The sequence below is a fragment of the Vespula pensylvanica genome, chromosome 9 (genome assembly GCF_014466175.1).
Source record: "Vespula pensylvanica isolate Volc-1 chromosome 9, ASM1446617v1, whole genome shotgun sequence".
Taxonomy (NCBI): domain Eukaryota; kingdom Metazoa; phylum Arthropoda; class Insecta; order Hymenoptera; family Vespidae; genus Vespula; species Vespula pensylvanica.
In genome coordinates, this window is record NC_057693.1 from 7403531 (window position 1) to 7429447 (window position 25917).

General features: G+C 38.0%; 1 protein-coding gene across 2 annotated transcripts in view; it reads right to left on the reverse strand.

Moving 5' to 3' along the window:
• Positions 1-295: 295 nt before the first annotated feature.
• Positions 296-25917, reverse strand: part of LOC122631929 (protein patched) — a 30985-nt gene continuing 5363 nt past the window's right edge. Inside the window, exons 3-12 of one of the 2 annotated variants that reach the window (XM_043818164.1) lie at positions 18136-18328; positions 9373-9562; positions 8775-8844; positions 7888-7985; positions 7593-7806; positions 4930-5337; positions 2994-4835; positions 2423-2911; positions 2039-2162; positions 296-1858 (exon numbers count right to left, since the gene is read on the reverse strand). In XM_043818164.1, the coding sequence (XP_043674099.1) occupies positions 1716-1858; positions 2039-2162; positions 2423-2911; positions 2994-4835; positions 4930-5337; positions 7593-7806; positions 7888-7985; positions 8775-8844; positions 9373-9562; positions 18136-18328 (3771 nt within the window). In that variant the 3' untranslated portion in view covers positions 296-1715. Of the gene's footprint in view, positions 1862-2038; positions 2163-2422; positions 2912-2993; positions 4836-4929; positions 5338-7592; positions 7807-7887; positions 7986-8774; positions 8845-9372; positions 9563-18135; positions 18329-25917 lie in introns of both variants that reach the window. The other variant, XM_043818163.1, reaches the window with a different exon arrangement.

The window sequence follows — 25917 nt, forward strand, 5'->3', positions numbered from 1 at the left end:
TCACGATGGTTTTAAGAGGTATTAAGTAGAATGTTGTGTGTAGAAATTAATTATATTATAATATATTACAGCTTTTTACATTATAAGGTATGAATAAAATACAAATACTTATATATATATATATAATTAATTTAAGTTTTAAATTTCTATAAAAATATATAGAGAGTGACATAAATAATTATGTATTTTTACAATTTATAATAATATGAAGTAGACATTGTACAAAGTATATTCTTTTAAATACTTTTGATATTAAAAGATAAAAATAGAAATAGAGAGACAAAGAAACAGAGAGAGAGAGAGAGAGAGAGAGAGAGAGAGAGAAAGAAGAATGAGAATATAAAATAAATAATAAATAGCTTTCAAAATTCAATATCGCTCATGTCACATACACACTGCACATTAACGTTAGCATATAATAAATATTATAGTTTTCAAATTTTATTTTTCTTGAGGTGTGTGAGAAATAAATAAAATGCTCAATAAAAGTTTAATATTACTTATTTCTGTCATGTCCTATGAAAGGAAATATATAATTATTAACATTATATAATTATTATTTCCCAATTTTCACTAACTATATGCTTAACAAAGTATGCATTATATATTTTTGACTGTAATAGTTGCACACAAGGCACAAAATGATGGTACACGAGTTGGTAAATAAAATACTGAAACTTGTACCATGTTTTTTTCTTTTTTCTTTTTCATTTTTTTTTTTTTTACGAAATACGACGGTGTATGTATCTATCAAAGGCAAAAAAAAAACTTATCGACTTTGTATTACAGTTTTGACTGTTAATATCTATATATATCATCAAAGAAATTTCAGTCCTTGTTACATGTAAAATAAGAAATTGGCAGTAAACATCTTTGTTTATATAAATAAATTCATTCTACATTTCTATAAAATTAATTGTACTTCCTAGTGTAAAAGGAGGTGCATTAATGATACTTATTGGGGATTTTCTTCTTTCATTTTACCGAGTTTTCTTTTCTTGTTGGGCAGTGTTTATTTGTGTTTAGTCGTTCTCACATGCATGTAAACATTGCGCTTACAAAATGATATATATATATTTTTTTTTATATGATAGAAACGAAAACGTAAAAGAAAATATATGGAAAAGAAAGTTCGGCAAAGTAACAGAGTGTAGATGTTTCTGAAAAGTATTATTAATGCACCTCGTTTTACATAAGAGACACACTCATTCAGACGTTATTCGTTGAATAAATCTAAGAAAATCCCCTTGTACATATTCTTGGTCTTAAAAATTGTCATACAATGGATGTAACTTTTAAAAAAGCAGCCGTTCATACAAATATGCTGTACATTAAGAATAAAAGCTTACTGCTGTTGCTACTGCTGCTGTTGCTGCTGCCATATTTTAAATGCGTTATACATATAAACATAAATGCTCCCATGAAAACATGTATATACAATGCATATGATTACTGCATGTTACAATGAGCAGTCATGGATAATGAATCAGTTTAACGTAAGTTTGTTTTTATAATACTTTTTCCGCTTTAAGAATTAAGTAAGACAAATCTATTGCATTACTTAATTATAAGAAATAATAATAATAATAATAATAATAATAATAATAATAATTAAAAAAAAGATATAGTAAAAAGTCTATCCTAGTCAGCCTTCTGTGTGTTCCCGCTTTGTGTGGTATTTTAGCAACATTTGCTTGTCTTCACGATATTTGTCATTAGTGTTTGTTCGGATTAGTGTCAGAATCCGGTTCAGAATTGGAACCGGAAGACTCCCCTGTATTAACGTTCGCATTGCAGCGCGAGCTCCTTCGGCTACTGGTGCTGGCGTGCTGGCATTTTTCACTACGATCCATTCCACCTACAATAATTTCAAATTCTAATTAAAATCTTTCATTTGATATAAATAATTTTGTTTAAACAGTGTATGCAGTATATATATATATATATCAACATAAAAGATATCAACATTTAAAAAATGATCATGAGCCATTCCGTGTATATGACCAAAAAAGAACAAACTTTCGAAATAAATACTTACTGGTCAATGGTGTATGAACTTCAACCTTTATGTTAGCTGTGGCAGTGACCTTAGTCGTGATGTGAGAAGTTGATGGCACAGGCGACGTTCGACTAGATCCACTTGTATCTGATCCGCTACAATTCTGTTAGTCAAACAAAAGCAAAACACACTTGTTAAGCATGCTATCGGGAGAAAGATCATCGATATTTCTATCCATAAAAATAGGAGGAGATTGTTTAGCATTCTACATTATAGAAAAGTTGTGTTAAGGAATTCTCAATGGGATTTAAACATTCATACTATTTATGCGAAGCGAAAAATATTCGAGTTAAAGTTTAACTTAATATACAATCAAATATCGTAATTATAATTCAATGATCAATTTATTTCCGAGTGACATACCTGATTACCACAAGTTGACATCGTCTCGACCTTTAATTCAGGCTGGACGATAATACACGATTCTTGTGTACTGTGCCAGGAATTAGGTTCCTCGGTGATGGTAGTTAGCGAAGGTTCTGCGTGCAGTCTCGCGTTATCAATTTTATGAGATCTTCTAGGTGGCGGTGGTGGTTTCGATCTTCTAATGATCGGAGAAGCCGGAGGTGTTGGTGTGGATATTCGATCAGGATGATCATTCGGTATAATCTCGGGTGAAGGACCAATCAGAGACAATAATATTGGAAAAAAGAACAGTCCATTGACAAGGCCGATTCCAATCAAAGATAGAAGTACGAGGAAGAAATATCGAACAATGAATTCAAAGTCCGAAAAAGCTAACATGACGACTGCCAACAGCGTTGTGAAGGCTCCGTGAACAACAGGAGCATACATGTGTTCTAAAGCCAAACGTACCCTCCTATCTCTACTGCCAACGCTTGTAACAAAACTCTGAAATAACAATGACAATGATGTAACTATGAATCTAATTATATAAAATATTTGTGCGCGTGTGTGTATATATCATACTTACCAAACAAATATGTACGGTAAAGTGTACAGCTATTCCGACACTGACAACAAGAAGGACGGCAGGAACGGCGCTCAATTTAATTTCACAAAGTCCCATAAGTCCAAGGAGTTGTAAAACGACGCCAGCAAGAGCAGTTCCCACCAAAAGCGCAGCCCAAAGATTTAAAAGGAGTATACCGATAACGACAATACTGGCTCCAAGTGCTGCGAGCAACGCTACACCCAAACAACTTCTTAGATCCATATATTGTTCCCAGAATAAGAAAGGTATTCCCGATGGAAAATTAGGTAGTCCACGTTCTTCGAATTTCCTACACAATTTCCTTACGCTTCCTATTAATTCCGTGATCTCCTGAGTATCGGTAAGTTTGTGAAGATAAAAGGGCATTTGCGCGTAAGTCAAAGGCATACTCTTCGGTATTTTTAACTCGTGATCGTTGGTATAGATCCATTGTCTTGGTTCGGGCCTAAGATTCGCCTGAGAAGCACCGTAAACCAAAGCATCGTTGGAAGCCCATGCACTCAAATAATTATAAAAAGCACGTGGATGAATGATCCCCTCAGAATCGACGAGTCTTACTTGCGTGATTAAAGTCTTATCAATCGGATTATCTACATGGCCCGTTTGTACGAGCAACTTGTACGCCAGAATCGCCTCGTCACTCGCATTCTTGTACCACCTTTCTTGAGTGATACAACCATTTTTATAATCCTTGTCGAAAGCATTCTGCAATCCCTTGAGCCAATCTCTGAAGAGACTAAGCCAGAATTCCGGTAAACCTCCATTGTCGTTCTTAATGACATTTTTTATTCTCATAAAAGCGTCGTGATACTCGTATAACAGTTTTTGGTTATTCGGATACTCGAAATCTCGTCCAGTGACCGCGTACATGTTGTAAAATCCAAAATGTTTGGCCTGGGCCGCGAGGAAGGCATGCTCGTTCGAATTTTGAGGAACCAAATCTGTTAGTTCCAATCCGTCGCTCACTCTCATCGCTTGCCAAACACTACCGGCGAGTACGGCAGCCAGTATAAACATGCCAAAAACCTTCGTCGCCGGTTTCATCACGAACGGGGCATAAGTCTTAGCCGCAAATTTCGTCAAAGAGAAACTAAGACAGTCGTCTTGACTGCATCCGGTTAAGGATTCCTCCTCGGTACACTGTTTGTCGAAATCAGCGTCTATGATGTTACCGCCGACCCAGGACTCGCTCTGAGCATTTTGAGACGTCAAAATTTGCGTACAAGTTTCCCGTCTTTCCGGTGGTATAGCTCTCGCTACGGTTTGTTTGGCCGTGCCGTTACTTCTCCTGCCGGAATATTTATTCCTTCCGTTTTTCGCCGGCAAACAGCAACACAATATATCGGATCTACCGGATCTACGTCTTCTTAGATCTAAACTGACCATAGCGGGAAATACGAGTAACATTGCAGCAAGATTGAAGAGAAGAAGAATGCCAGCTTGAAGGCAAAATACTCGAAGAGCGGGGATCGGTATCAAGGCCGCAGCAAAGAAGGCCGAGACGTTGCTCAAGCCGGTCAAGAGAACAGAGAGACCCGTTCTCTTGAGAACGACCCCGGTCTGTTCTCCGCTCGGCACCTCATTCACCGATAACTCTGCATACGTGTGCGTCAATAGGAACATATCGTGAACGCCGAGTCCTAACGCTAGAAACGGGACTATTTGCGTCGTGGCGGCATTAAAGGGGATACCAAGTAAGGCACAAAATCCTAAACCAGCAGCGACCGTTGCACCGACCAACATCACACCGGCTATTCCAACGCCAGATTGAGAGCGTACTGGATCCTTCCAACGTAAAAGTGCAATACCCGCGTAAAACAACTGTAACAAAATACACGAGCGAAATTTGTAATTGTATCGATCGTGCTTTTTGTCCCGTATACCAAGAAATGAAAATAATAATCGCTGAACTCACCATCAAAGCGCATCCAATCCCTATTTTCATAACGGACACCTCGCTGTACTTTCCAAGTATATCGTTCATGGTCGTAGTACTGAAGGCGTAGAGATTGTACGACGACGTACTGTTTATTTCCAAATGTTTCTTCACCTTGTTGCTGAATTCTCTTTGCCATGTTTCAAGCACCTGAGAAGCCTTTTCTTGCGACCAATCTATATGATGTACCTTGTAGGTATTAGCCAAAAAATCGTAGAGTTCTCGTTCGCCCATCAATTGAACGACCGTTTGCAAGGCTGCTGCTCGGGTTAAGTGACCAGTCTTGTTGTGTTTCGCACCACCGACGACTAATTCTTCGGGCCAATGCATGTACTTCGCCGCGAATCCGTAACAACCACCGGTTAGTTCGGCTCCTATGTCCGGTTCCTGAAACGAAACGTGTCCTGCATCTAAAAACTCAACGAACATCTAGGATACCGGCGCATAGCGAGAAACGCGACCGGATATTACCACGTCGGCATACCAAACAAGGATGGGTCACAAAAAGATCGTTCGGCAGCGCCTAATAAAGGGATACTCGACACGTGAGGTATTAGCGCGAGTACGTACAAGGGGCGGACTCGGTTGCCCTTTAGAACGTCTCTTGCCCTGCAGCTACGCAACGCCAAAGAACATTTTGATCCAACGATCCTTTCGACATTTTTTCGCCGCCATTGGCCATTAAGTGTAATTATCCTTAAGTACAGATGTGCTTATGTGGTATGAAAATAGAAATAGAGAAAGAAAGAGAGAGAGAGAGAGAGAGAGAGAGAGAGAGAGAGAGAGAGAGAGAGAGAGAGAGAGAGAGATAAAACAAAGTAAATAAAAAGGAAAGTAAGCATTTTACCACACTTTTATATTCCGTTCCTCTCTCAGATTGGACGATATAATAAATCTGGTCTTTCGATTATGCGAAATTAATTGACCGCGTCCCGTATCTTTCCCACATCCTACCCCTCTTTCTTTTTATCTTTCCCTTTCTCTTTTTTGAATCTTCTCGTAGAAGACAACCATCGCAAGAAGGGAACCACCATCATGCCAGTTTCTCCATTGATTTCTCTGCTGCCCTCTCCCCACCCCTACCCCCTTCTTCATTTTCTACACTTCATTTTCTCTCTTCGGCTTTCTCGTGGCCACTCTCGGATGGCATACGGTGGTAATTACGATGAAAAAGGGCTCATATGCAACGAACGAGAGAAGAAAGATGAGAATTGAAGTAGGTGAGGGAGATACGTTATAACCCTGTCGCATCGCGACGGGCTACTTCCTTTTATCGAGTATGAGAAAGATGGGAAGCTTGATAAAATGTCTTTTTAAAGAAAAAAATAAATATATATCATACACATAAAAAAAAAAAGAATCAAGGATAAATATATATAACTCAATCGTTGTCCACTTTCTATTATAAAAGAATTTAAATGTGATGGCTGTAATATCTTGACTATAATGTCATTAGAGTTCCCACATACACACGTATACAAACACGTGCAAATATAGTGAAGCAACCACGAGTAGTTTAATGATAGCGAAATGATCGGGTATGTAACGTCCCTCGTAGGACCACCAGGGTAGCGCAATAATGACGCACATCTCTCGATTTTATTATTTTAATGCTCGTAGAGGCGCTACCCACACGACTCGCATACTCATTGCTGATTTCGCATGGAAATCGTTTCATTCACGGCGCGCACCCGTGCTTTCTTCTCGGCGAATTCGCACGTACAATATATGTATATATGTATATATACGAGATCCTATAATTCTTCGAAAACGACCAATAAGTTTATAGCGCGATGTAATCTTCTTATCACTTATTTAAAACTCGTACGAAGTTGATTCGTTTGATAAAGCAAATATGTCTATTCCATTTATTTATTTAAAAAAAAAAAAAAAAAAGAAAATTAAGTTTATTCTTATTACTCTTATGATTAATTGAATTAGATTATTCTTAGAGAAAGAAAAAAAGAAAAAACTTTCTCAGAGGAATGTATCTATAAAAAGATTTTCTATTTCGTTCGCACCGTACGAACCCCATATATTTGTGGACGTTCAATTAAATATTCATTATTCCTTTTCTTCTCTCTTTCTCTCTCTCTCTCTCTCTCTCTCTCCTTACCCTTTTATAGTCTACACCATCAAGATGGTCCGCCTAAGATACCCGCACGATATCAAAGAGAGTCGGAGCGCCTCTTCCTCTTGTTCTTTCAACGTGCACGCAAACGATTGCCACTGTAGTTGAATTTTAAACGATCGGAGCATTACCTTCCTAACGACAAATCTCACGTACATACACGAGTTCCTACGAAGATTTTTAAAACCTTTTATAACACGTCCTTTTTCTTCGAGTGACCCAATTTTCTTAACGTACTAACTTTTGTTTCTTCCTTTTTTTCGATTTATACGAAGATATTCGTCGATTCGAAAATTTCGATAAAAGAATTACTATCTTTCTATTTTTTTTTCTTTTTATATATATATATATATATATATATATATATATATAGAAAGATTACGTAAGATCAATGAAATTGTCAATGACGTTATAGATCAGCAAATGTATTACAATCAATGGCAGAATAAGAAATGAAAAAAAAAAAAAATATCTAAGTTCAATCCGACATAGGTAGAATCGATTTTTTTACCTGCTGCGACTTCTTGTTGGGTGCGGTTTCCGGACACTCAGGATCCGTTGGATCGAGGCACGGTTTGCTTTGGTAGGCATTCGTTATCCCAGCTCTCTTCATGTAGTCCTCAAGCGTTTTGAAGGGAAACATGAATTGCAGTTTTTTCATCTCGTCCAACATACCGGATGGATTGAGATTGGTCCATTGGACGGGCTTGTTCGTTTTTGCACCACTGTCATCGAAATAAAACGAAAAATATTTCAACAATTTTCTAAAATTTGCATGATTATCGTTATGAATAGGAATTACTTACGGTATGTGAACGGGATGTTCAGGGCCTAAAAGTTTGCTTCCTTCCCAAAAACAATCCAAAGGTGTTATGATCGCGCATGGTATGATACTATCGAAGATCTGAAAGCAAAGAATTATTGGATATTGAATACTTCTCTTCCTCTCTCTCTTTCTCTCTCTCTCTCTCTCACTCTTAAAAAAAAGAAAAAAAAAAAAGATGCAGTGAACTATAACAAACGAACAGACTTAGTAATCGGCAAAAAATGTTTTTACTAGATCGTAGAAATAGAATGTTCGTCGTCGTACTATGTTTCCAAGTAGAGTAAAGGGTATTAGGATGGACCACCTGCGGGTTCTTGGAAACTCTAATAGGACGACGGTTCAGTATACTAAAGGTCGTTTCTTCGTACTATTCGAGATCATCGAGAGATTGAGTTAGAATTATCTTCGAAATGATTTACCGGAGTTAGAGACTATGATGGGATAATCAAACGTAAGATCTTCTATGTGTCTACACACATACAGAGATCTTCGATCGTAGAGAATTACGTAATAATATTGATCATCGAAAGTGCAGAGGAGGGAAGAGGAGTACGAGGATGAGGACGAGGACGAGGACGAGGACGAAGACGAGGATAAAGAAGAAGAGGAAGAGGAGAAGAAGGAAGAGGAAAAGGAGAAGGCTATATTGAGTGGAGTTAACGGAAAAGAAGAAGGAGAGCCGGCTTAGACTTGGCGTGAATGAGTGTATAAGTGTGCGTGTATGTAATACGTACTGATACGTACTCAGGATATATGAAACAGAAAGAGAGAGAGAGAGAGAGAGAAAAGGAGAGGAAAGAGAAAGAGAGAGAGAGAGAGGACTCGTGCTTACGCGTACACATTTATCGTGGTTGTCATTTGAATTACCTGGTCGATGTAGTGCATGTCGAAGTTGGGTATGCTCGGCGCGTAACACATGTCTTTCAGTCTCCACGTGCTGCAAGCGACACGGAACACATGCATTCATGAATACAAGTTTGCATACTCTTAAAAGGCCACGTCCGTGTCGATAAGCGGTAAAATAAAAAAATATGGTTCACGGAAAAAGAGAGCCAAGGAGAGTCCGTCAAGGAGAAAGAACGAACGAACAAGTCGTTCGTCCTATGCCTTTGTGCGGTTTCTCCACCTTCGAAGCTCGTTGTCCGCAGTCGCTTACTGGCACGCACGTGACGTTCCCTCCCGTGAATTTTTATATTGATACACACGAGACAGGGTTAATATGTTTAAACAATGATATTGATCGTGTGTATATATATTTACTATAAGTAGTAGCAAGATAATCGTCATATTTTCCTTTGCTTCAATGTCCAATTAAGAGAAAAAAAAAAAGAGAAAAAAAAAGGACAACGATATCATCAGACATGTACGAAATTAAACGATACGAATTAAAAAAATGTTACAGATATATGTAATAGAGAACGTAAATGTAAAAAAGAAGAAAATAGAAAAAGGAAAAAAAACTCACATATCGAAGAGATGTACGGTGGCCTGAGTAGCTGCCTTGAGAATTGCCAAATGTTCTTTCAACGCGGCAGGATGTAGGATGTTTGCCCCGGGATGTCTTGGGGTTTGGATAACGAGCTGATGCGTCGATGGTGCGGCCTCTCCAAGTGCTTCCGACGCGTACTTTAATTCTTTTTGTAATCTTCCACCTTCTGAAAAGCGAACAACCTCTACTGTAGAATATACGTGTGAAAAAATACGTTTTTTATTCTAACTAATAAAACATATTTATCTAACCAATAAATATCTATATCCTGAATATAACATTTCATTATTATTTACATTCTTAAATTCATTAATATGATAACATTTTAATGGGAACATAATAAAAAAAAAATAAGTCGTAATTATTGATCGTGCAAACGTGCGATATATATCGTTGTTTTTAACAAATTGCAGAAGGATCAACGTCATTCCGTTTTTCCCCCTTGTATTCTCGAAACAACACATCATCCAAGCTTGAACTTTTCAAAGCGGACCCTGCTGGATTTATGTATATATGCATCGCGCGCGAAAGACGATTCCTCGAAGAGAAACACATTGGGACAGGGACAGACACACAGAGTGTCGTAACGTGCGTTCCTTTGACTTTACGAATATGTATATGTATATATATATATATATATATATATATAAACACACACACACACACACACACACACACTGAGAAAAATTCCCCCGTTGGCAGCGTACCAATAAAAGCTTTCCTCGAAACAGTCGTAGAAATAACGACAGGGTGTTGTTAAAAATGAGAGTGGAGAGAATAATAAAATGGCAAAACTTTTGAAAAATGTTCTATTTCGAAAATCCCACCATGCGTGTATATATGTAATGTGATGTTATAGCGAACTACCCTCGATCGATCGCAAACAACGATTTGTAATTAATCGGTAACTCCCTCCGGAATTACGAGTCACTGTCGTAAATCATCGTAAATAGATTTAATAACGTCTTTACGATGGAGATTCCAAGTTAACGATCACGGAGATATTGAAATAGGCTGTGCCGCTTTTAAAAGCTAATCACCAATCAAGCGAACTCGATCAACTGACCATCCCTCGATCGTGCTGTGTGATAGTGTAGTAATAGTAGTAAAATAGTGTAATAGTAGTAGTAGTGGTAGTAGTAGTAGTAGTAATGTATGATGATCGTATCTCAGAGATAAATATAATTGCAAGATCCAGGAAGATCTTTAAGTATTCTTGAAGTTACCGTTGGTACACTACACACACAGTATCGATATACAGAAGTTGATACTAATTAAAAAATAATAAATAAATAAATAAATAAAACTAATAAAAACGAGAAAAAAAGAAAAGAAAAAAAGAAAATGTGTTGAAACGTTTGTCAACGTAAATCGTCATTGAGTGGAATAAAAGAAAATCGATACGATCGAAGAGATCTCGAATCACACGTAAGTACACGAGACGAATTTATTCCAGTAAATAAAATTCCGTTAGCCGGAGAACCGCATCGTAGTAGATACGTACGGATGAAATCGTGTTTCCAGTCTGGCTACTGCAAAATAAAGAACCAAAGCTCATCGAAAAGTCTTTTCTCTCTCTCTCTCTCTCTCTCTTGCTCACTCACTTTGGCCAGAAGACCGATCGATGGAGTGAAAGATGAAAAGAAAAGAGATGAAGTGAGTTAAAGAGAGAAAGAGTAGAGAGACTGGATAAGGTAGAAGGGAGTACGAAGAACAGGAGAAGGGGCAGGGGGAGGGGGAGGAGGAGGAGGCAATTGGAAGATACGCATATAAGACCGAAAGTAATGGACGAAGGGCACGAGGATGACGGCTGACGCGGACTACGTTGAGACCCCACCTAGTCAGATTTCACCGTCAAAAATGCCGACGGCGTATTTGCTCGTTCCGCCACGGCGCAGCCTCCGTGGACCACCCGTGTTGCTCGCTTCTCAGTGCTTCTCAACTTGGTCCTTCGAAAACTTCGAATTTAAGATAACGAAACAGTTTAAGAACACAAAAAAAAAATAAATAAAAATGTCATACATAATACATTTTCTTTTCGTTTGTCATTAACTTTATTATTATTATTATTATTATTATTATTACTATTATGAGATTTTTGTGCAAGAGGATGTATATATGTATACTTAGATATATTTAACAAGTTTTAGATTAATCAAAATAATCGGCAATAATTTTTTATTAATTTCTTTTTTTTTCTTTTCTTTTCTCTTCGTTCGCGTACGACAAACTTGGAAAAAAATTTTTTTCAGTGTTTTTCTTCTTAATAATAAAGATATTATTATTTTTTACGAAGGAGAAAAAGTATATGTGTGTGTATGTGTGAGAAGGAGAGAAAGTGAGAGAGATGGATGAACGGAAAGTTCGCAAACGTCGTCGGAGGGTTGGAAGAAGGTAGGAAGAAGAGGGCAGTGATTTATCGACACGGCCTCCCTGTAATTATTTCCCCGTCTTCGTATTCCAAAAAGAGGGATGCTGCTGGAAGAACGGCAGCAATACATACCCTCAAACTAAACCCGTCCTTTCGGTAATCGACGAAAAGGAAAGGATGAAAGATTTTTTGCTACATATGAAAAGAAAAAACAAAAACAAAAAAAAAAAGAAAAGAAAAGAAAAAATATTCTTTTAACTCAATCTTTTAATTGCGATATATTTTCTCAACGAATATCTATTAATTTAAATTATCGACGAGGCCAAGGAAAAAAAATATGTATATAGCGAAAAACTTAAGAGGAATAGAAATTTTGGTCGAGTTTTGGTTCCATAACGACGAAAGAGAAAGAAGAGGAGGAGGAGAAGGAGGAGGAGGAGGAGGAGGAGGAGGAGGAGGAGGAGGAGAACAGGAGGGATGGTGAGGGGAGGGAGGAGAAACTCGTGCGTTCCCGTACCGAGAAAGAACAACCGATATTTAACGATAATTTGATGGTGGCCGCGAGGCGAGGCTTGAATCAACAGAGGAAGAGGGCTATAGGGAGATAGAAGAGGGAAAAAGTCGAAAGAAAAGAATGGAGTAAGGAACACACGCGTGCTCGGTGAGAAGAAAGAATCGAAGAAAGGGAGGAGGAAAAGAAGAAGAAAAAAAAGAAAAAAAAGGAGGAGAAGAAGAAGAAGAAGAAGAAGAAGAAGGGAAGTGGGGAGGGGAAGAAAAAAGGAGGAGGAAAGCAGGTGCACGCATCGGAGAGATCGACTCGATCTTCATCAAAGATCTTCCAACCCCTTTTTCGTTGTCTCTCTCTCTCTCTCTCTCTCTCTCTCTCTCTTACTCTCTTTATTTTCTTTCTTTTTGAATCTTCGTGTAGAAGCGAACGGTAGCGAACGGTGACGGGGTGGAGCGAAACTCCTTAAATTTCAAACGAGAAGCCACTTAAGACGGACAAGTCGAGACACGACCGGTCGAATCGTTAAAGAGATACTTCTGTCCAATTACCGGTTACACGTTAATTTTGCGATATTACGAGACGAAAGGCGGATCGGTTGCCGGACACCAAAACGTTTTCCACCAAAGGGAATCACCCTCGAAATCATTGCTTGTCATGGAGAAGCATTAAAGTCTCCCGCTCAGCTTACCGCTTCTTTTCTTTACTTTGCTTTTCGGTGATATTTCTTTCTTTCTTTTTTTTTTCTTTCTTATCGATAGAATCATTCAGATTACGAAGACTAAGCAAGTACTTACGTGATCTGTTTTGTTTCAGATTGTACTTATATATATATATATATATATATATATATATATATATATATATGCATGTACATAAATGTAAGTGGGTATATTAAATCGTAACAGCTGTCTTCTTCGTTGCTTCTTTCTTATCGATGAATTAAGATTGTCAAATCGATTTAAAGTTATCGATATTAAACGAAAACACGAGATAAAATTGATTATAAATAAGAAAAGACGTTTTATGAAAATTCTTCGACAAGTGTTTCTCAAATTTATAAAGATTTTGAAATTTTATATTAGCTTTGAAATCGACCGACCATATAAGACAGTCTGGGACGCAAAAACCAAAGTGTCGACAGCTTTATGATGTGTGAAAATACCTATAAAGACATACAACCACGTGGCTCTTTAGAAGAGCCCCCGCCGTCTGTCTCCCCTAGTCATTCTCGTTAAAGGTGCTCCAAAGAGTTTCCCATATGATGCAACTACTCATCGACCGTACTACCATAACGCCGTCGCGTGACCCTTCGCTCTCGTTCCCTCACTTCTACCTCCTCTTTCAACCTTCTCCTCCTCTTTCTCATCCTTGTCAGGAAGGTTATTTTTGAGACATAACCCCCCCCAATGTCCTGTAATTTGAAACCTCGACAGAACCATCCAAAAATTCCTTCGATCTAAACGACTCTCGAGAAACCAGGAAGTTTTGTCGTCGACATATTTTATGAGACCTTTCTCTTTCTCTTTCTCTCTCTCTCGGAAGATCATAGGTTATTAAACTCTAATTAGATTAGTAGTTTTAATGGAGAAAAAAAAATTTTCAGACAGATCCAAAATAATAAAACAAGAACGACAATTATTTTCTAAATAAAAAACATGACCGTAATCAATACAGCATGTCGTTGATTAATAAATAAATTTTTCACCAAAGAGAATAACTTTTAATTTCAAAGAAGGAGAACCCCTGTGGTAAGTACGTAGACCGTTTTCCAGGTGCCTCGTATTCCACTGGCGTTACCTTGCGCGCGTACCTCACGCTAATTGCCAATTAAACGTCGTGAAGGCAGGCATGCGTTTCCGCGCAACAGGTCGAATCCTTAGGAGTTTCTGAACTTTTACCATCAGCCGTTCCTACCCCTATCCCCTCCCCACCTACATCGTAACAGCGAACCACCGTTCACCTCTCACTCTTCTCAATAACAGATAGATAGATATTAACGATGGATATATAGAGAAATAAATCGAGATAAATCGACCGACAGAATGGAAAATCGAAGTATGTGATGGAACGTAAAAAAAATTTTGGGGTTGATGCCCGTCGTACGAAGGTGAACGGTGACGCTAAGAGAAGATGAGGAGGACACGTAGAAGGGCCCAGAAAAGGGCTGTTGGGTCTTTCGGCTCACTACTACTACTCGCTCTATAGGACTACTCTCGTGGCTCTCCTTCCTCACTGAACGTCCGACCAAGTTTTCGGAGAGCAAGAACACGTGGAAGATACCGAGTAAAAGAGAGAGAGAAAGAATCAAAGAAAGAGAGAGAGAGAGAGAGAGAGAGAGAGAGATGGGGTTAGGGGATGGGATGAGATAGGGTGGGGGATTCGAAGTAGGCTTAGCTCTCTCGGAGGCTCACGGAGAAGCTCTGAGACTTGGCTCAGTCGCTGAGGCACGCAGGCCCACCGCTGGTTGGCTGGTTGGGATGGCTTGGCGCACACAGAGAGCACATCGGGCCACCCACCGCGACCATTCACCGGAACCGAGCCCCGTCCAATCTAAGTGGCTCTCATCCGTGTATAGCATATTCTACCGTCTAAGCATTCTCAACGAGACCTAGTTTCTCGGTACACATGACGCATTCATAATCTCATTCCTAACAGTATTAATCGCAACGTTCGTGAGAAAGATCATCTTGGATTAGTTAAAAGATTTTTAAAAAGAGAAAAAAAAAAAAAGAAAGAAAAAGAATCAATGCATCGTGCTGAAAAATCTTTCGAATATATAAAATAGTTTGAAGTCGTGAGAAGTAATATAATCTTTACATTCAACGCCGCGAGCGGTTAGGTAGATTTGAGCGCGATAGATATGATCTAGTCGGTTTAATTATTTGTACAGTGCGATCCTTTTTAATGGGAGCAACACGTTCAAGGACCTACATACGCACGTTAGAGCCACACACACACATAAAGATACACACATAACACAGAGTCGCACGGACACAATTTCAATATGACTAAAATAGATGTTAAGATGTTGGCGTACGTGGGAGCGGTATAACAACTGTAGTGGATAAAGAGAAGATGAGATCCTCTGTTTATGCAGCCGTCCGTCGGTCCGTCCGACGGTCGGAACGACCGTTCGTCGGAACAGCAACAACAACAGATTCCTGGTGGGTCTTTGGACGACGCTCTTCTGACTCTCTTATATCCCAGTTGTGGCCTTACATCTATCTCTTTCTTTCCTTTCCTTCATCCTGCTCCTACCTTTCTCTCTCTCTCTCTCTCTCTCTCTCCCCCTCCCCCTCTTTCTCTCTTGCTCTCTTTCTTCATTGCCGTACGCTATCCCACTCTCCCTCTCCTTCTTTCTCTTACTCCAAGGCATGGGGGCCTAATGAAGATGTAAGCAGTCAGCCGGCCCCTCGTGCACGGTCGTGGCTTCGTCCTCTGTCTGTCCTTGTCACGCCAAAGCTGCGGCCTCCTTGGCCCTATACAGGTCCCTCCACGAAGGGAGGACGACATTTTCCATACTCATTTCCGTCTTTTCATTTCTTCTTTTTTTTTATTTTTTTTTTTTGTTTTGTTTTCCTTCCACCGTATAATTATAATATTTTCATTATCTTATTATTTCTATGAAATAATTTTTCTTTTTTTCCCCTTTTCTCTCTTTTTTTTTTTTTTTTTTTTTTCTTTTTTAAACAATGTAAATACTTTCTATGATTCAAAAGTATATAGTATATTTTGACTCGAAACAGATCATAACGTGATTTTTTTAACCACTCTATCGATATTATTTGGAAAATGCAATTGATTAGAAAAAGGGAAATATTTTTTAATTTTCGATCTTGTAAATTTTGGGGTGAGGTTTATGATTCCGATTATAATCGTAATAAAAAGATCGATCGATAGGAATGATTGAGGGGAGAAAAAAGAAGGAAAAAAAAGACGAAAGAAGAAAAAAAAAAAGAAAATAGGTAAACTAGAAAGGTAGCTTTGGGATTCGTGAAAAATGCTGTAGGTATCCGGCTGTGGAGTGTTCCTCGAAGAGGTAAGGGCAAGAGGGGAGCATGCGTATATTTTCTGTCTTTCTTTATCCACCTACAGAGAGTAGAGGTATAGGGCAAGCAGAGCGCCGCCTTCTGTTGCATGCGCGCGGATGCGTTCAGGAAGAAGAGTCGAGGAAAATAGACCAGAAAGAAAGAGAAAGGAAATACACGATGATGCCGCGTGTGTGCCATTCACATCTCCGCTTAGTAAAAGCAACTTATAGTTCTCGGTTGCGAGAAAATAAAGGCAATCGAGTGAAGATCGAAATAGACATCGAGTTTGATGAGAGAATACTGAGGAGGAGGACGACAAGAGCTTCTCGCGTTATTACTTATTTATTTATTTATTCTGTTTTACTTGTTAATTTTATTTGACTTTTTTTATTTCTATTCTTCCTTGATTCTTTTCTTTCTTTTTGCTTTCTTGTTATTTCATGGCGTATGGCGTCAGTGTTTCTTCGGGAGGACCGCACGCAGCGACGCAAAGCTTCGCGACTCGAATTTACAATCGGCGTTGAAGGAAAAGAGAAAAGGCCGATGTTGTCTGTGTGTCGGTGAGGTAAGAGAGCGCTTCGTGATTGCGCCGGCAAAGCGTTGCGAATTCAGGAGAATGCTTTACGCGTTCTGCTCCCGCCATAAAGTTAAACGCGTCTAGAGAGAACAGGCCCCCAGAGTCTTTCACGGCCGATAGAATCATTGCGCTTTGTCCCTAGAGGGTAACTAACTCACTCTTTCTCTCTCTCTCTCTTTTTTTCTTTCTATTTTCCATTGAGAGAAAAGAAAAGAAAGAAAAGAAAGAAAAAAGAAAGAAAAAAAAAAAAGAAGAAGAAGAAGAAAACGACAAAGTTAGTTTCCGACATTCTGTAATATCTCTCAAGAATATATATCGTCGAATGAAACACTATGGTTACCATGTACCTATACATCATACGAGGACAACACTACACCCGCATATCTCTAACCTCTTGAGACTCATCAGCTTGCACGTTGTCGTCCTCGTGGTCACCTCACGGATATCCGGTATACGGACGATCCTCTTCTTTCAACTCCTCCTCCTCCTCCTTGATCGAGCCGACTCTCGAGGAACAACACGCATCTCGAATAATCACGATCGCTTTATCGTTCCTCTCATCTACCACAACGTGACACCTCTTATTTACACATTCGGTTTACACTTTTTAATTCCTATCACTTTGATTCTTTTCATTCTTTCTTTTCTAACTAACCCTTATATGGAAGAATCTGTTATTAAAGGTGAACGAAACTTGTAAATCCGAAACTTATTAAAGACAACTCGATTTTTTTCCTGAAATAAATTTTCTCTCTCTCTTTTCTTCTTTTTTTTTTTTTTTTTATTTGATGAAACACTCTCTGTACCTATATCTATCTGTGGTATATAAGCTAGCAACGGGTGTTCAAATTAACGTTCGAGCCACAGATAAATATAGAGGGCCACCCAGAGGGTAACTAATGTACCGCGTGGTGGGTGTGTGAGAGACAAAAACAGAGTCAAGGAATATTTCGTTTCGTCTCGGTGGTCTCACTTATAACTCTTACTATCTTTTTACTTTTTTTTTTTTTTTTTTTTAAGAACTCCTTTTCATCCCTTCCAATCCCTCTTTGTCACCATCCCCTAAACTTTTCTCACTTTCTTTCTCTCTCCCCATTTATTTCTCTTTCAAGGAAGCAATTTAGTTTCCTTTCACTTGTTTCTTTCTCTTCTTTTATTTCCTTTCTTTTTTATATCAAGCATAGTACTGATCGCTGATAATAAAATCATTTTCATACGATAGTTATTAATTTAAACAGTTACGAACACTTACCCTGAACCCAAAGCTGTTCGACCTTGCTGTGTACTTGTGCCGATTTTAATGCGACGCAAAAGGTAGCCAATGCTAGTATGGCGACGAAGAGAACCTTTCCCGCGTGCCTTTGCAGGAAGTAGCCAAGCTGACTCAGCTGGTCCTGCAATCGAGCTCTGATCCATACTGCTGACCTCTGTCCTTCCGCCTTGCCCTGAAAAAATAAATGGAATTCCGTTCGGATTATTGTCGAGTCATCGATTAAAATATGTCGGTTCGATATATAACGAAATAGAAAAAACTCGAATCAAAAAGAAAAGAAAAAAAAAAAAAAGAAAAAAAGAAAACGAAAAGAAAAGAAAAAAAGATCAAATCAAATGAAAGATAAATCTTCTGTGGCCCCGAATGAGAAGTGAAGGTGGTGATGGAGGGAGGGAAGAGGCGAGGAGAAGGAGATACTATAACTGTTACCGCAGTTTTTAGATTCGAAGTGCGTTAAGGTAGCCGACGAGATACGATGAATTCACGTCATTTTTTGGTAGAAGTCTTCGAGGAAGAGCCACGCATAAGAGGGAGAAAGAGAAAGAGTGAGAAGCAACGAGAGGCGGAGAGGAAGGTAAGGTGGAACGGCAGCCGCGGAGCAGCGTTTTAAATTGGCCGCGTGGGCTTTGACGATGATAAGTGGCGGGCCGCGCATTATACGTTGCCGTTGTACGTGGAACGGCAGCAACCACCGTTGGGCACCCCTTCCACGAAAGAAAGAAGTATTATTTATTGTACCTATACCAAAATTAGGTCCTCCCTCTCTTATTTGTGACTTAACGACGCGTATGTAATATTAAAAGAACAATTTTAACTGATGATGTGACATAGACGAGTAAAAAAAAAAAAAAAAAAAGAAGAGAAAAGAAAACGAATTGACTTTGCATAAAAGGAATTCTCAAATTAGTCTGACGACTAATCCAGTAGATAAATGATATTAGAAGGAAGAAGAGTAATATCTAAAGGGTTTCGAGTCGAAGTAGAAGTTATGATATAGGTTATGAGCCGTCGATAGGGGATGAAAATAAAGAGAGAGAAAGAGAGAAAAAGACGAGATTGTTTCAAAAGGAGATAGAAAAAGAGGAAAAGGAGGCGGTGACGTAAAAGAGGAGCTCACAAGCAACATTGCGAGCGGCAACGTTGCGCAGTACCTGGTGGCCGGTCTGACAATGTGCACCGTGGACCACCCGCAACAATGCCTATCTCTACCGGGCCTACAGTGAGAGACGGAGATAGATAGATAAAAAGGGCTCGTGATGGAGACTCTCTCTCTCTCTCTCTCTCTCTCTCTCTCTCTCCTCTCTCTTTCTTTCTCTTTCCGTTAAAATCTTTCGATGGACAATCTAAATACGACATGTTTGAATAATAGCAAAACCCACACCCACGCGTACGCATATACAAAAATGATCATCGTCAGATTATAAAATCGATGCATTCGTCGATCATAAATTGATGGTTACAAGTTTTTGTTTTTGTTTTATTTATTTATTTATTTATTTATTTATTTATTTATCATTACCTATTATTATTATCATTTCTTTTTTATTTGGCAGACTTTCTTCTCGATCATCGAGATATAATGGCAAGAGGGGGGTAAAAGAGTAGGTAAACGAAAATATGGATTATGCACGTTTACGTATCTCGGGGCGGTAGCAGAGTTGGTATCGGATAGCAAGGTTTTCCAGCCAATTAACTCTCGTGCCGCGGGCACATGGGCCCGAGTAACTCTAGACGCATGGACAATCCAGCGTCGACCACATGGCCTCAGGGTATATCTCGGGGTTGCCGATGAAAATCACTCTCTAATCTTTCTTTCTTTTCTCGTCTAGCTCGTCTTCCTTATTTACTTCACGTTCTCGTATCCAAATGAGATGCAAATTATCCTTTGAGCTTCTTAGTTTAAGTGGAAAATGGCCGGCCATCATTTTATGTCGCTTCATTCGTAAAGACTTTGAAGAAATATTTCATCGGAGAGAGAAAGAGAGAGAGAGAGAGAGAGAGAGAGAGAGAGAGAGAGAACATTTCCTTCGCTGATGCAAAAATCAAATATTGACTTTTCGCTCGAGAAATTGTTCGCTACGAATTTTTATGAACAAGTTTTGATAATTCGTTTCTAATGAATCAATAATATTTTTATTATCAAAAACTCATGGTCCTGATATATTCCTTCGTTGATCTACGTTTTGAAAATCTTGTCTAAAGAGAACGAGACGATATCCATGAGACTCTTTACTCGGATGACACGTGCTCGAGGTATGACGTAAGTATGTAACGATTTTGTGAACATTACATAATGTAGTAAGGATTGAAAGAGAGACGACGAAGAGGACTACGATGAGATCTGGTATGAAAGCAAGAAAGGGAGAGAGAGAGAGAGAGAGAGAGAGAGAAAGAAGTTGGGATGTTTAACGAATTTATGTTATTCGTACCTTTAATGTTTTTTATGGCACGACACAAACTGCGCGGAGAGATAGCAGACAGCATAACAGGATCTTATGTCAACGACGGTGGTCTCCGCGCCACGAGGTTGTAATATGTAGATACTGTCCAGCACGAGAAACCCCATAAGGCCCGCGGGGACCACTTATGAAAAAAAGAGGGTCTCCTACACACCTCCCAACTACTTCCCTACCCTTCTCTTTTATCGTACTCGCAACATGAATGAGAAAGAGAGAGACAGACCGAAAGAGACAAAGTTATAATTGTATTACACTTATATAATTTATCGACTTCTCTTTTCGTCACTTACTTTTTAAATGAAATTTTGCGGACGAATAGAAAAAAAAAATAAATAAATAAATATACCAAGTAAGATCCGTTTGAATGAATCGAAAGGTATAACCTAGGAAATAGAAATGTCTAGGGAATTGATTGGGAGTAAAGAAGAACGAAAGAAGAGTTAAAATGAAAGTAAAACAAAATAAGACCATATAACCGCAGTTGGTGTTGCGGTCTTGTACTACGGGGTCTTGCATACTACACGCGACTCCTTGGATAAACGAATAGCTTCTTGCGGTAGGTACGGCTCGAAAGTGTCCGCAAGAAACTCGATCCGACTGGCGCTCTAATCGGCCGAAGAATTTCACGGCGATGTCTATTCGAAAGGAAAACCTTACCTCGAAGATTCCAGTTACGATTCTTCCACGCACGTCAAGTTAACACGAAGGATCGTATCCTTACGATCGAGAGATCATTTCTCTCTTTCTCGCTCTCTCTCCGAATTTTCATCGAAATCGATTACAACCGTTAGCTTCTTAGGAAAGGTAAAAAAAAGAAAAAGAAAAAAGAGAAAGCAGAAAAAGATGAAAAAAAAGATCTCAAAAATTTTTTTTCATAATTTTTAATCCTATTTTTATGAATTAAGACGATAAAAAAAGAAGGGATAATAGATATAAGATATTTGGAAAAAAGGTCAATTATATTTTTTTCAGAACTATTTAGCCTATTTCAGCTAAGAAAAAAGAAAGAGAGACAGAGGAGAAAAATAGGAAAAAAATCTCGTCTATCATTTTTTTTTTCTTTTCTTTTTTTTTTTTTTTTTTTAACAGTTGAGAAAGTTTAATATTGTTCCTAGAAAGGTTACGGCGACATGGAAAGGCGGTCACCATGGCGTTTAGATTTCTAAAAATGTAGAGAAAAATTGGAGAAATCTTCGAAGAGGAAAAGGAAAGAGGGCGGCGGCAGTGGCGGCGTGTATCCTTCGTCAAGGATGAAAGGAAACCTTCGACTGGGTGTACCTTCCATTCGTTTACTTATTTTGTCGTGCCTTTATAACACAACTGACAGTGGTCGACAGAGAAATTCTTCTCGAAATTTCGACACGCCCTAATATTCTCTCTCTCTCTCTCTCTCTTTTTATCTCTCTATCTCTATTTCTTTCTAATTCGTCGCGAGAAATGGTCTCTTTAGAAAAAACACTTCCAATGTCACTTCCTACGAAGGAAACGAAGACTCGAAAAATGTCGAGAGATCAAAGACGGTGACAAGTACAAAGAGGTTTCACCATAACGAACCGTTCAACAAATTCCTTCCTACTTGAAAATTTCCTTTTTCCTTTTCTTTTTTTTTTTTGCTAGAAAAGTAATCCGAGTAGTGTTTTCCGTTTTTGCGAGAATCGAGACACAACGAGAAAAACTAATGAAATTTCAAAAAGAAACATTTCCTTCCTATTTCTTGTTTCTATTTTTATTTTATTTTATTTATTTTTTTTTTCTTTTTTTTTTTTATTATTAGGAAAAAAGAAAGATCGTTTAAATCTACTTCGCGTCTAACAATAAAATCAATTGGAAAATTCTTTCTTTATATAAAAAAAGATTCAGTTAAATGGGATGAAAGTGGGAACGTTTATTCTATCTCTTCTCGATATCGTTCTCCCTACGGTATTTTCTCTCTCTCTCTCTTTCTTCCTCACCCTACTCTCTCACTCTTTCACATAGTAGGTATTATTAGTGTATAGGAAGCCTCACACGTCGTGTCGGCGCCCTTTAATCTCGCTCGAGCGGGCGCGTCGCGGCGCAACATGCGTGAATGGTCGGCATTGTGTGCGTGTAAGTGTGTGTATATGTGTATGTGCTCCGAAGTGGTGCTTTTCGACTGTCAGAAAATCAAGGCACGATTATGAAATTACGAATGCACCCGTGGGGAGAAACATCCAAAATTTATCTCGATAAAGAGAACTTATAAATTTATATCTACGAATATAAATTTCCTGTCAAGTCTTGTATGAAAAGAAAGAAAAAAGAAGAAGAAAGAAAAGAAAAAAACCTATAAAAAAAAAAAAAAAATAAATAAAACGAGTATAAAAGAAAAAAAAGAAGCATAAAAGAAAGTATAAAATTGTTACTCGATTATATATGATAATAATAATTATAGTAATTATAATAATAAAAATGAAAAAAAAAAATAATTGTAATTCAGCATCGTGCTTGCACGTGTGTTTGTGTGTGTGTATCACGCTACATCATCACGAACACATGGATAGACATGCAATACGAGTGAGAACGGTAAGAGGTCGAGGTCAGTGTCTGAAGCATAGCACAGCGAACGTAAACAAATTCGAATATTTCCGCACCTTTATTCCTCTCTATTGGGCAAAATCTGTATTTGTTATTCTTTTCTTTTTTTTTTATACATATAACAAATATTGTTCTCTCCTATGACGAATATATTTTATAAAATATCATAATAGATAAAGAATAGAAATATAGAAATATTCTAAGTTAATTTGTAATATGATTAAACGCGTTTGATATACGTTCTATATATTGTAACTTCAAATTTATTCTAATTATCTTAACGATTATTAATTTAATGAAGCATCGAACATCTGTTTCTTTCATATATTTATTTATGTATTACTTTTACTATTTATATATATATCTATATATATATATATATACACACACACACACATACACATATATATGTTGCTTTGCATGTAAAAAATAAATGTTGAACATGAACGATTGATAAGTATGACGAAGAATACAAACTCGCAAATTACGTTTTAATGTATCATCGAGTTTGATAAAAACAAAGCAAAAGAGAGAGAAAGAAAAAGAGAAGGGGAGAGAGAGAAGAGAGAGACCAAAGAGTGGCGTGTTTTTGGCTCGGCACGCGTGCACAAGAAAAAGAAAGAGAGAGGGAGGTAGAAGGAGAGAGAGGGAGGGAGAGAGAGAGAGAGAAAGAGAGAGAGAGAGAGAGAGAGAGAGAGAGAGAGAGAGAAGGCCAGTGCCCGTAACTGACTGACTCATCTGCGATGAACGCGAGTCACGAAGCTGAAGAGAAACAGAGAAGAGATGAAAGAGAAAGAGAAAGATATATATATAATATATATAGAAATAAAGAGAGAGAGAGAGAGGGAGAAAGATATAGAGGGATAGAGAAGGAGAGGGAGAAAATACGAAGCTACGCGGCTTTCTTTCGTGAAACTCTTCTTCGAGGGTGTAGAAAAAAAGTGGAGCATCGACCTCGAATTTGATTCTTTTTCCTCGTTTCTGAAGACAGATCATCGTCTTTCTTTTTCCTTTCTTGGATAAGAGAAAAAGAGAGAAAGGATGAGAGAAAGAAAAAGAGAGGTATATTAAAAGACTATTTCCTTGGAGAGATTGTTGGTTACTGGTCCAATAAAGAGATTGTGCAATCGTATATACGTACAAGTTATAACGATTAAAACAGGAACAGATATTCAACTCGTTTCGATCACGAACAAACTTTACTTCGAGGCAATCAAACCTCGATCTCTCTCTCTCTCTCTCTCTCTCTCTCTCTCTCTCTCTCTCTCTCTCTCTCTCTCTCTCTCTCTATCTGTGTGTGTATGTGGTCATATACATTAGATATAAAAAAAAGAGAGAAAAATCATCTCTATCCTGACTGAGAGAAATGTTTGTACCATCTTTATCGTTCTCTTTTTCCTTTCCTTTCGTGCTTTTTTCTCTTCTTTTCTTTCCTTTCTTTTTTTTTTTTTTAATTTAATTCAATTTTATTTTATTGCCGTTCTCTTCTTTTCTTTTGCTGCTTCTCATCTTCGCTCTCCATTTCTTACTCTTTCTCTCTTTTTTTCTTCCTTGAATGATCGACCGTATTTAAATGGCTGCTTCAGTAAAACATACTCCGATTTACCTCTCTCTCTCTTTTTCTGTCTCTTTCGCACACTCACTCTTGTGTATATAATGTGTGTGTGTGTGTGTGTGTGTGTATACGTTCAAATGTACCTAGTAAAAAGGTCTTTGAACGGGGTTAAAGGGCTTCAGAATTTTTTTCAAAACTATTACTTATGAATACATCCATTGATGTCGAATCTCTACTCAGATAGTCATTGCATTACCGGTTTATAAATCATTTCTACGTCGATCGATATTTATTATCCCTTTTTTTTTTTATTATATAAATCTAATATAATCCAATGCAAATTTTAAATTGATATCTAAAGAATCAAAGATCATCTTTGACGTAAACTACAATATATTCTACCACGTATAATACAAATACATTTTATTGCATTGTCGTATACAATGATGAATGAAACGGACCCGTGAAAAAATATATTTCACATTTTTATTATGTCCCTGTGAAAGTGTTAATAAAACAAATCTCGTTGATTGGGGTATTACGAAAGAGAAAAGTGGGATCTACGGCAGCTGATCCTTGTGGTAAAATGATTTTTGGAGACGTCGATGCGAATGCATATTAACGTCGAAATAAAACTGGTTTCATTCGAAGAACGTTAACATCGTCATCAAAGAGAGTAGAAGAGACCACTCGCCATTCGAAGAAAAAAAAAAAAAAAAATTCTTAATTAGAATCCTACGAACGGGTTGAAGGTGGCTAGGAGTATGTAGTTGGGAGAGTAGGGGGATGAAAGGAGGGAGACTGGGACGTTTAAGAAGAAATGTAGAAACGAGGATTCATTCCATTTAACGATTTCTCATAGATCCTTATCAATTTCCGATGGAACACGTCGAACTCGTCTAATCTCAAACTAGGGAATCTCGAGCTACGTCGAGGAAAAAAAAAAAGGAAAAACAAAAATAATCCAGAAATAGAAAAAAATTAAATCGCGAATCGATGAATCGTGTTTCCGCAAGTTTATCGACTTTGTGATCAAAAAAAAAAAAAAAAAAAAAAAAGAGAGAGAGAGAGAGAAGGCGAAAGGGAAAAAAACGTGTAAAGTGTTTTCTCACTTTAACACGAGAGTATGAATGGAATGAGAATAAAGGTCGATTCGCACAACTCAATTAAGTCTCCTTCGATTCGGTGTTC